Source organism: Lampetra planeri, unplaced genomic scaffold (assembly GCF_965212315.1).
Source record: "Lampetra planeri unplaced genomic scaffold, kcLamPlan1.2.h2 scaffold_376, whole genome shotgun sequence".
Lineage (NCBI taxonomy): Eukaryota > Metazoa > Chordata > Hyperoartia > Petromyzontiformes > Petromyzontidae > Lampetra > Lampetra planeri.
This window is the reverse complement of record NW_027615199.1, coordinates 10,001-21,846: the sequence shown is the minus strand read 5'-3', so window position 1 is coordinate 21,846 and position 11,846 is coordinate 10,001. Positions and strand designations below refer to the sequence as shown.

The following is an 11,846-nucleotide window of genomic DNA, read 5'->3' as shown; positions in this document are numbered from 1 at the left end:
ATTCTACGTGACTTTACCGAAAGAACCAAGAAGACATGAACTTATATAAATGTGCCGGAACAAAAAATCGCATCGAATCCCGGAACCTTTTTTTTTGTTCCGCGTGTCGGGGCACCGTGATGTCTCCCCCATGGCACTTCCTCCTGCACATGGCGTCCTTCAGCGGCCTTCAGACGTTCGCGAGGCCGCGGATCCTGAACTCCGCTGCCTCCTACTACTCATCCTCCTACTACTCATCCTCCTACTACTCATCCTCCTACTCCTACTACTCGCGGTCAGCACGCGGTAGGTAACTGCCGCTGGGACGTTGTTCTTGTTGTTGTGGTGTGTGTGGTGTGTGTTGTGTTTGTTTTGTGGTGTGTGTTGTGTTGTTGTGTGTTGTTGTGTGTTGTTTGTGTGTTGTTTGTGTGTTGTTTAGTATGTGTTGTGTGTGTTGTTTTGTGTGTGTTGTTTGTGTGCGTGTTGTTTGTGTGTGTGTTGTTTGTGTGCGTGTTGTTTGTGTGTGTGTGTGTGTTGTTTGTGTCTGTGTGTGTGTTGTTTGTGTCTGTGTTGTTTGTGTAGTTTTTGTGTTGTGTGTGTTGTTTGTGTGTGTTGTTTGTGTTTTGTGTGGTTTGCGTGTTGTGCGTGTTGTTTGTGTTTTGTTTGTGTCGTGTGTGTTGTTTGTGTGTGTGTGTTGTTTGTGTTGTTTGTGTAGTTTTTGTGTTGTGTGTGTGTTGTTTGTGTTTTGTGTTGTTTGTGTGTGTTGTGTCTATGTGTGTTGTGTTGTGTGTGTAGCGGTTAGCGCGCTGCGCTATGAACCTGGCGACCCGGGTTCGATTCCCGCTCACGGCTAACACCAGTGACGATTATCTGAACCGGTCCTGGGCCTCCCCTAGGTCGACTCAGCCTTAAATGAGTACCTAGTGCGGTGTGTAGTAAACATAGCCACTGGGGAGACAAAGGCGGTCGGGCGTGGTGCTGGCCACCCACCCCCCTCGTGTGCCGTTCCGGCCTTCATAGGTGCTCGCTAACAGCACTTGCCCCTACAGTCTGTTAAGGCTACACGGGGGATCTTTGTTGTTTGTGTCGGAGGGCACAGGGTCTTGCATAGGTCCCCAACAACACTTGTCTCGACTGTCTGTATGAGGCTACACGGGGGATCTTTGTTTTGTGTGTGTCGGGGTGGCTGCTGCTGCTACTGGGAAATTGGAGGCAGTCGCTCTCCTCCAGAAACAACAACGGAGGGCAGAGGAGCGACGGTGCTCACAACAACGAGTGGGGCTCCGGGCGGCTAAAACGCAGCGAGTTGGCACAGTATGGGGGGGCATAGGTTGTGGTGCATCTGCCAGCCATGGTACCTGCAGGGTCTGTCTCAAGACCTCCTGCACCTAGCCTGGCACAGCAGGGGGTTACAGCTGGTGGTGCATCTACCGGTCATCTCAGCCAACCCGTGGCACCTGCTGGGTCTGTCTCAAGACCTCCTGCACCTAGCCTGGCACAGTAGGGGGCACGGGTGGTGCATCTACCGGTTATCTCAGTCAGACGACCCATGGCACCTGCTGGTCTGTCCCGTGACCTCCTGCACCTAGCCTGGCACAGCAGGGAGTTACAGCTGGTGGTGCATCTACCGGTCATCTCAGTCGGCCAACCCATGGCACCTGCTGGGTCTGTCTCAAGACCTCCTGCACCTAGCCTGGCACAGCAGGGGGGTACAGCTGGTGGTGCATCTCCCGGTCATCTAAGCCAACCCATGGCACCTGCTGGGTCTGTCCCGTGACCTCCTGCACCTAGCCTGGCACAGTAGGAGGTACAGCTGGTGGTGCATCTACCGGTCATCTCAGCCAACCCATGGCACCTGCTGGGTCTGTCCCGTGACCTCCTGCACCTAGCCTGGCACAGTAGGAGGTACAGCTGGTGGTGCATCTACCGGTCATCTCAGCCAACCCATGGCACCTGCTGGGTCTGTCCCGTGACCTCCTGCACCTAGCCTGGCACAGCAGGGAGTTACAGCTGGTGGTGCATCTACCAGTCATCTCAGTGGGCCAACCCATGGCACTTGCTGGGTCTGTCCCGTGACCTCCTGCACCTAGCCTGGCACAGCAGGGGGTTACAGCTGGTGGTGCATCTACCGGTCATCTCAGTCAACCCATGGCACCTGCTGGGTCTGTCCCTGTGACCTCCTGTCAGCAGAGAGCCATCGACACTTCACGTGATAGCCTCAAAGTGCACCTAGCCTGGCACAAGCGCCGTGGTGATGCCACCGTCATCACCACGTGGCGAGTGACGGTTGTATTGATTGGTATTGGTCGGGGGAGCGGTGGCGCCGCGGTTAGCGCTACGTATCTGGCTGTGACCCGAGTTCAATTCCCGCTCACGACCACCAACACCACCGGTGACGGATCATCTGAACCGGTCCTCGGCCTCCCCCTAGGCTGACTCAACCTCAAATCAGTTACCTGGTGCGGTGTGTAGTAAACATCGCCACTGGGGGAGACAAAGGCGGTCGGGCGTGGTGCTGGCCACCCACCCCCTCGTGTGCCGTTCCGGCCTTCATAGGTGCTCGCGAACAGCACTTGCCCCTACAGTCTGTTAAAGGCGATACGGGGGATCTTTGTCTTGTGTGTGTCTTGTGGCGTGTGAGATTAGCTTCCGTTACATTCCCCCCCCCCACCCCTCTCAGCTGTGTGGAATGGCAACACGGAGGCGCCGGGAGCTCGTGAGAAGGCGGGTGAGGCGAGGAGACTTCGCGAGGATCAGGGAAGCGGAGGAGGTGGAGGAGGAGGTGGAGGAGGAGAGGCCGATAAACTTTACCCGACGCACCAACGCATCACTCCGCAGCAGAGGGCTTTGCTTGCGGCCGGGTCGGCGTTCATGTCGCTCTACAACCCCTACCGCCACGGTGAGCCTCGCGCCACGGCTGGGAGATGCGCAGGGCCTGTAGCCACGGGTCAGAGGTCGCAAACGGGTTTTGATTCCTTACCCGTACCCGGCCGCACCAGGGTCGCAAACGGCTACCCGTACCCGGCCGGGTACGGGTAGCCGGGTATCGGGTAGGGTACGGGTATCGGGTAGGGTACGGGTAGTAGCTACTACACATATGCAGTAGCTACATTTGTAGCCACATTTGTAGCCGCTTTTGCCACGAGGATCGTCCGCCACTGCGCGGAGGAAGGCACGTCCGGGCGTGGTGTCAACCACCCCACCCCCACCTCGTGTCGGCTTGCTTCACGGGACGCTCGCTGACCAGTAGTCCGCCAACGGCTACACAGCGGAGCCCTCGTTAACCCGATTGTGAGTCTTGTGTTGGCATCGGCCGTTCGCCTGCCGGTCATCTCGGGGCCGGTCCACCCCAGAGGTCGCAACCGGGTACCCGATACCCGTACCCTACCCGATACCCGGCTACCCGTACCCGGCCGGGTACGGGTAGCCGTTTGCGACCCTGGTGCGGCCGGGTACGAGTACGGGTAGGCCGTGAGTCACTGGTGAGTCACCGTTTGTCACTCATTTCCCAACGTCTTGTCTCTTTTTCGATTTAAAGCTTTGGTGACTGCAGGGATTCATCTTCTTGGTTCTTTCGGTAAAGTCACGTAGAATGGAAGTAATAAAATAATAAAACAGGTCTGTCTTCTCGACAGACCTGGTCTTCACCTGAGGACGGCTGCTTGCGTTGTGGCCGAAACGTCGTGAGAATTGTATTTTCTTTTTATTATTTTATTACTTCCCTTCTACGTGATGACTTTACCAAAAGAACCAAGAAGGTGTGAATGTTGTGTCGCGTAACCCCCCCTCTCCGCCCATCTCCGTGGCCTCAACGAACGCCCGACGATTGTCTAGACATGGTGGCCGTGCTGAGCGAGACCACCGGGGTCTCCGCGCTGCGTCGACTTCGGAGCGCTATGGCGGACACGGAGGAAGGGAGGCGCGTTCTCAGGTGACTTTGATGTCGGTCGGCACGCCCCGGGGAGCCGGGGATCTTTAATCGTGTGACGACGACTTGAGATGGCACTTTGTTGAAGACGCGTTCACTTGACATCAGGCGGAGATCCTCACCACGACAGCCCCGTGCATCTCCCCCTTACACACCGACACGGGGCCACGCCCCCAACCTCTCGATCACTCTCGCTGACTCTGGACGCTCGCCCTGCCGGCAGACTCTAGCGGCCTCTTCCTTCGCCTGACCACGCTCCCTCCTCGAACATTTCCGTAGCCACCAGTCCCTTTGCGCTCACAGCTGACTCCCCTGTCGTCATCACCTCCTGTGGCCACCAGTCCCTTCACTCACAACTGACTCCCCTGTCATCACCTCCTGTGGCCACCAGTCCCTTCGCACTCACAGCTGACTCCCCTGTCGTCATCACCTCCTGTGGCCACCAGTCCCTTCACACTCACAGCTGACTCCCCTGTCATCACCTCCCGTGGCCACCAGTCCCTTCACACTCACAGCTGACTCCCCTGTCATCACCTCCCGTGGCCACCAGTCCCTTCACACTCACAACTGACTCCCCTGTCGTCATTACCTCCTGTGGCCACCAGTCCCTTCACTCACAACTGACTCCCCTGTCATTACCTCCCGTGGCCACCAGTCCCTTCGCACTCACAACTGACTCCCCTGTCATCACCTCCCGTGGCCACCAGTCCCTTCACACTCACAGCTGACTCCCTTGTCATTATCTCCCGTGGCCACCAGTCCATTCGTGCTCACAACTGACTCCCCTGTCATTACCTCCCGTGGCCACCAGTCCCTTCGCACTCACAACTGACTCCCCTGTCATTACCTCCCGTGGCCACCAGTCCCTTCACACTCACAACTGACTCCCCTGTCATTACCTCCTGTGGCCACCAGTCCCTTCGTGCTCACAACTGACTCCCCTGTCATTACCTCCCGTGGCCACCAGTCCCTTCACACTCACAGCTGACTCCCCTGTCATTATCTCCCGTGGCCACCAGTCCCTTCGTGCTCACAACTGACTCCCCTGTCATTACCTCCCGTGGCCACCAGTCCCTTCACACTCACAGCTGACTCCCCTGTCATCACCTCCCGTGGCCACCAGTCCCTTCACACTCACAGCTGACTCCCCTGTCATTACCTCCCGTGGCCACCAGTCCCTTCGTGCTCACAGCTGACTCCCCTGTCATTACCTCCCGTGGCCACCAGTCCCTTCACACTCACAACTGACTCCCCTGTCATCACCTCCTGTGGCCACCAGTCCCTTCGCACTCACAACTGACTCCCCTGTCATTACCTCCCGTGGCCACCAGTCCCTTCACACTCACAACTGACTCCCCTGTCATCACCTCCTGTGGCCACCAGTCCCTTCGCACTCACAACTGACTCCCCTGCCATTACCTCCCGTGGCCACCAGTCCCTTCGCACTCACAGCTGACTCCCCCGTCATTACTTCCCGTGGCCACCAGTCCCTTCGCGCTCACAACTGACTCCCCTGTCATTACCTCCCGTGGCCACCAGTCCCTTCGCACTCACAGCTGACTCCCCTGTCATTACCTCCCGTGGCCACCAGTCCCTTCGCACTCACAGCTGACTCCCCCTGTGGCCACCAGTCCCTTCGCACTCACAACTGACTCCCCCTGCCATTACCTCCCGTGGCCACCAGTCCCTTCGCACTCACAGCTGACTCCCCGTGGCCACCAGTCCCTTCGCACTCACAGCTGACTCCCCCTGTGGCCACCAGTCCCTTCGCACCGCATGCAGGCTCTCTCGTCATCGCACTCACCCCCGAGGAATCCGACGAGCCGTGGATTGCTCTTTTTTTCCCGCCGCACGACGCAATACCCCGGGGGACCGACTGGGTCGCGTGGTAGTCTCGCTCCGGGTCCCCTCCGGTTTTTATTCCCATCCACGTTGAGCCGCACATCGAGATCGCCGTTGGCTGCTGTGGATGTCCACAGGTGACCCAGAGAGTCGCTTCCGACAAAGGGGCCGTCCATAAATGACGTGACGTGATTTTGGACGATTTTTGAACCCCCCCCCCCCCCTCGTCACACGGCGTCACAAAAAGTCAGACCCCCCCCCCCCTCGAATGTGACGTCACAAAGCTCCTGCCCCCCCCAAAACCATATTTACATTTTGAAAATAAAACACGCTTCAAATCGATTAAAACTATTGTCATTGTAGTGTGCGCATTTAATGTGGCGCTGCACTCTGATGTTGTAGGAGAAGACATTTATTACAAAGTATATTTAATTAAGTAGAACGCGTTGTCTGTAGTTATTCATTAAAGTTGCGCATTTTGATGTGACGTCACATTTCTCAAACCCCCCCGCCCCCCTCGTCACACATCGTCACAAATGTCTGACCCCGCCCCCCCCCTCTAGGTGCGTGACGTCATTTATGGACGGCCCCAAAGAGCTACACAGGAGCTCATTGTGGGCATTACCGTGGCAGGACGGGGGATGGTTTAGTGTCGTGTTTGTGAAGTGTCCGGGTGATGTGTTCCAGAGGTCGCAAACGGGTTTTGATTCCTTACCCGTACCCGGCCGCACCAGGGTCGCAAACGGGTACCCGTACCCGTACCCTACACGTACCTGGCCGGGTACGGGTAGGGTACGGGTATCGGATACCCAATTGCGACCTCTGGGATGAAGCCACGTTGCAGGCGCGGGTGGGTTGATTCTAGGAACTTGAATTGTGAGAAGAGACAAGACGTTGGGAAATGAGTGACAAACGGCGACTCACCAGTGACTCACGGCCTACCCGTACCCGGCCGCACCAGGGTCGCAAACGGCTACCCGTACCCGACTGGGTACGGGTAGCCGGGTATCGGGTAGGGTACGGGTATCGGGTACCCGGTTGCGACCTCTGATGTGTTTACATGTCCTGTACAGTAGAACCTCTGGCCACGAACGCTTCCGACCACCACCAAATCGGGTTCCGACGATAAAATTCACGACATTTTTAAATCCTTTATATTAAGTTCGCTTGCTTGCTTAGGACCGTGCAAATCTTTCGGTCGTTTTTTAACCCACTTCCCGTGATCCAATCGAGCTGACATTTTGCACACAGACTCGTTGTGCGTGACAATTAATGTTCGTGAATTTGTTTTCCAAAATGTTACACTTCTTAGGACAGAAATATTATATTTAATTACCAATTGCTGAATGGTGCAATGCAATCATCTGACCCATAGGTGGCAGCCATCTCAAGCCAGAGGACGAGAGGACTCTAGCCGCCACGCATATAAAGGATTTAGAGTGAAAAACTTTGTTTTTACGGGTTAATTTTTGAATCTGGTCACGAACACAAACTCGGATGGCGATCAAACACGGCCGCGGTCGATTTCTCCTTCCGCGCCATTTATTTTTTGTAAGCGCCAAATTTCCTGTTGTTCAAACCGTCATTTAGAGAGCGAAAGCGCCGAGTACGTAAATCGCCAACGTAAGAACCCGTTAAACTCTTTTCGCATCATTCATACGATGATGATGCGGTGAAGTAAACGTTCACACGATATTACGGTGAATGCTTCCAAAAGCAATACTGTACCCAAATATTACTGTTAACTTACTTTCAATAGAAACGTGAATTGCTCACGCGAATATTCTCTCTCTCTCTTCAAGAATCGACAGACTGATGTAGCAGACGAAACATTCATCTTGTTGAACGATTCTAAACCTTGACGCGGCAATGTTCGTTTTCTCTGTTGTTCAAGGTTTTCTCAGTGTTATTCAATGTTTTCCACATTTAGTTTACTATTACACTGTGAATTCTATGGCATAATTCACTATTTTTGTGCTGAAAAATCTCTAAAAAACAATATTTATACACAGTTCGTAGGAGTCTGGAACGGATTCATCGCATTTACACGCAATCCAATGGGAAAATTAGGTTCGAGTCACGACCAAATCGGGTTGCGACCAAAGTTATGGAACTAATTATGCCTTCTTGGTTCTTTCGGTAAAGTCACGTAGAAAGGAAATAATAAAATAATAAAAACAAAACATAATAAAATACAATTCTCACGACGTTTCGGCCACAACGCAAGCAGCCGTCCTCAGGTGAAACCAGGTCTGTCGGAAAGACAGCGTCTGAATGAAACACCACCAGGCTTGGCAGCGTATATTTAAGCTGCTGGGTTGGAGGGGGGGAAGGGCGCCTTGACAAAATAATTTGCGTATCAACAGAGGAATTTAGCATATTGATGGGAAATGCAGATATGGGCTTGGTCACTACTTGTGGAATGCGTAGGAGGTGGGCGGGGGGGAGTTTCAAAGTCATATTATGCCCGTATATTATGCAGGATTAGCAGCATCAAAGGGAGAGCTTTAAATCGAAACGAATTATGGTTGTGACCAGAGGTTCTCTACTGTACTTTGCGCCGCTCTCGTGGTGTTTGTGCAACTTTGTCGTTGTAACATTGTTGCCGAGCGAGACATCTGCAAGTAAAAAGAGCTTCACGGCTCATCGGATTCTTCCTGCGGTAGTTGAATACAAGATCCTGATTCTGCCGATGTGTCTGGTGCCGTGTCTCCGCGTGGGTCTCAGCGAGCGTCCCCGCATCTCCACGTCCACCCTGGACCTCCCGCGTCTCCGCTCGCTCCCCGCCGGGACGCTGGGACACGAGTACACGGAGTTCCTGCGCCGCAACGTGGGTCACCCACGACGATGACGACGATGATGACGATGATGACGATGATGACGGTGATGATGACGATGATGATGATGGTGACGATGATGACGACGATGATGATGACGATTATGACGATGATGATGACGATGATGACGATGATGACGATGATGACGACGGTGATGATGATGATGACGATGATGACGACGATGATGATGGTGACGATGATGACGACGATGATGATGACGATTATGACGATGATGACGATGACGATGATGACGACGATGATGATGACGATGATGACGATGATGACGACGGTGATGATGATGACGACGATGATGACGACGATGATGATGGTGACGATGATGACGACGATGATGATGATGGTGACGATGATGACGACGATGATGATGATGATGATGATGACGATTATGACGATGATGATGATGATGGTGACGATGATGACGACGATGATGATGACGATGATGACGACGGTGATGATGATGACGACGATGATGACGACGATGATGATGACGATGATGATGACGATGATGACGATGGTGATGACGATGATGACGATGATGACGACGGTGATGATGATGATGACGATGATGACGACGATGATGATGACGATGATGATGACGATGATGACGATGGTGATGACGATGATGACGATGATGACGACGGTGATGATGATGATGACGATGATGACGACGATGATGATGGTGACGATGATGACGACGGTGATGATGATGACGATGATGATGACGATGATGACGATGATGACGATGGTGATGATGATGATGACGATGATGACGATGATGACGGTGACGATGACGATGACGACGACGACGATGATGATGATGCTGTCTCTCTTTCTCTGTCTCTCTGTCTGTCTCTGTCCATCTCTCTCTGTCTCTCTCTCTGTCTGTCTCTCTGTCACTCTGTCTGTCTCTCTCCCTGTCTGTTGCTGATGATGATGCTGCTGCTGATGATGATGCTGCTGCTGATGTGGATGATGCTGCTGCTGATGCTGCTGCTGATGATGCTGCTGCTGATGATATTGCTGCTGCTGATGATGCTGCTGCTGATGATGCTGATGATGATGTTGCTGATGATGATGCTGCTGCTGATGATGCTGATGATGATGATGCTGCTGCTGCTGATGCTGCTGCTGCTGATGATGCTGCTGCTGATGATGATGATGCTGCTGCTGATGATGCTGATGATGATGCTGCTGCTGCTGCTGCTGATGATGCTGCTGCTGCTGATGATGCTGCTGCTGATGCTGCTGCTGATGATGTTGCTGATGATGATGATGCTGCTGCTGATGATGCTGATGATGATGATGATGCTGCTGCTGATGCTGATGATGTTGCTGATGATGCTGCTGCTGATGATGATGCTGCTGCTGCTGATGGTGCTGCTGATGATGCTGATGATGATGCTGCTGCTGCCCCCCCCCCCCACCCGGCTGGGAGGCAGCGCGTGACGCCGGACACGCGAGCCCCGGTGCGCTTTGTGGACGATGAGGAGCTGGCGTTCGTGCTGCAGCGATACAGAGAGATCCACGACCTCGTGCACACACTCACCGGCCTGCACACAGACATGACGGGTAACCTCACCACTCACCACTCACTCACTCACCACTCACTCACTCACTCACCACTCACTCACCACTCACTCACAGAGAGATCCACGACCTCGTGCACACACTCACAGGCCTGCACACAGACATGACGGGTAACCTCACCACTCACCACTCACTCACTCACCACTCACTCACTCACTCACCACTCACTCACCACTCACTCACAGAGAGATCCACGACCTCGTGCACACACTCACAGGCCTGCACACAGACATGACGGGTAACCTCACCACTCACTCACCACTCACTCACTCGCTCACACACAGAGAGATCCACGACCTCGTGCACACACTCACAGGCCTGCACACAGACATGACGGGTAACCTCACCACTCACTCACTCGCTCACCACGCTCACCACTCACTCGCCACTCACTCACTCACCACTCACTCACCACTCACTCACTCACCACGCTCACCACTCACTCACCACTCACTCACTCACCACTCACCACTCGCTCACCACTCACTCACCACTCACACAGAGAGATCCACGACCTCGTGCACACACTCACCGGCCTGCACACAGACATGACGGGTAGCCTCACCACTCACTCACCACTCGCTCACCACTCGCTCACCACTCACCACTCACTCACCACTCGCTCACCACTCGCTCACCACTCGCTCACCACTCACTCACCACTCACACAGAGAGACCCACGACCTCGTGCACACACTCACCGGCCTGCACACGGACATGACGGGTAGCCTCACCACTCGCTCACCACTCGCTCGCCACTAACCACTCGCTCACGTTGTTGGTGAGGTGTTGGTGAGGTATTGGTGCGGTGTTGGTGTGCAGGAGAGGTGGCGGTGAAGTGGTTTGAAGCGGTGCACACCGGGCTGCCCATGTGCATTATGGGAGCTGCATTCGGACCCCTGAAGCTGTCATCACGGTGAGACGAAGTCAACATCACCACCATCACCAACATCACCGCCATCATCATCACCAACATCACCGCCATCATCATCACCAACATCACCGCCATCATCAACATCATCACCACCGCCACCATCATCATTACCATCATCATCATCATCACCACCATCATCATCATCACCAACATCACCGCCATCATCAACATTATCACCACCACCATCATCACCATCATCAACCTTAACCGCCATCATCAACATCACCACCACCATCATAATCACCACCATCATCATTACCATCAACAACAACATCACCACCACCACTAAGTGCACTCTCTACGACGCTGTGTGTACGACGCTGTGTGTACGACGCTGTGTGTACGACGCTGTGTGTACGACGCTGTGTGTACGACGCTGTGTGTACGACGCTGTGTACGACGCTGTGTGTACGACGCTGTGTGTACGACGCTGTGTGTACGACGCTGTGTGTACGACGCTGTGTGTACAATGCTGTGTGGTGCTGTGTGTATGACACTCTGAATGCCGCGGTGTATGGTGCACTGCGTGTGTACGATGCTGTGTGGGTGATGCGGTTCAAGGTACGATGCTGTGTTGGCGGTGTACCGTGTGTACCGTGTGTGTACCACTGCGCGTCTACCACTCTCCGCGTATGACGCCGTGTCTACCACCACCCTGCGTGTACCAGTGTGCGTGTGCGCGTGTGGTAGTTGTGTGTGCGTGCGTGTGTGCGTGCGTGCG

At 54.2% G+C, this 11,846-nt stretch overlaps 1 protein-coding gene across 1 annotated transcript in view; it reads left to right on the top strand.

Annotated features, from left to right (window-relative positions):
- Positions 1 to 17: 17 nt before the first annotated feature.
- COQ4 (coenzyme Q4) overlaps positions 18 to 11,846 on the top strand; it is a 13,606-nt gene continuing 1,777 nt past the window's right edge. Inside the window, exons 1-6 of the mRNA XM_078623689.1 lie at positions 18 to 285; positions 2,660 to 2,878; positions 3,814 to 3,910; positions 8,477 to 8,579; positions 10,044 to 10,173; positions 11,014 to 11,107. Of these exons, the coding sequence (XP_078479815.1) occupies positions 36 to 285; positions 2,660 to 2,878; positions 3,814 to 3,910; positions 8,477 to 8,579; positions 10,044 to 10,173; positions 11,014 to 11,107 (893 nt within the window). The 5' untranslated portion in view covers positions 18 to 35. The remainder of the gene's footprint in view (positions 286 to 2,659; positions 2,879 to 3,813; positions 3,911 to 8,476; positions 8,580 to 10,043; positions 10,174 to 11,013; positions 11,108 to 11,846) is intronic.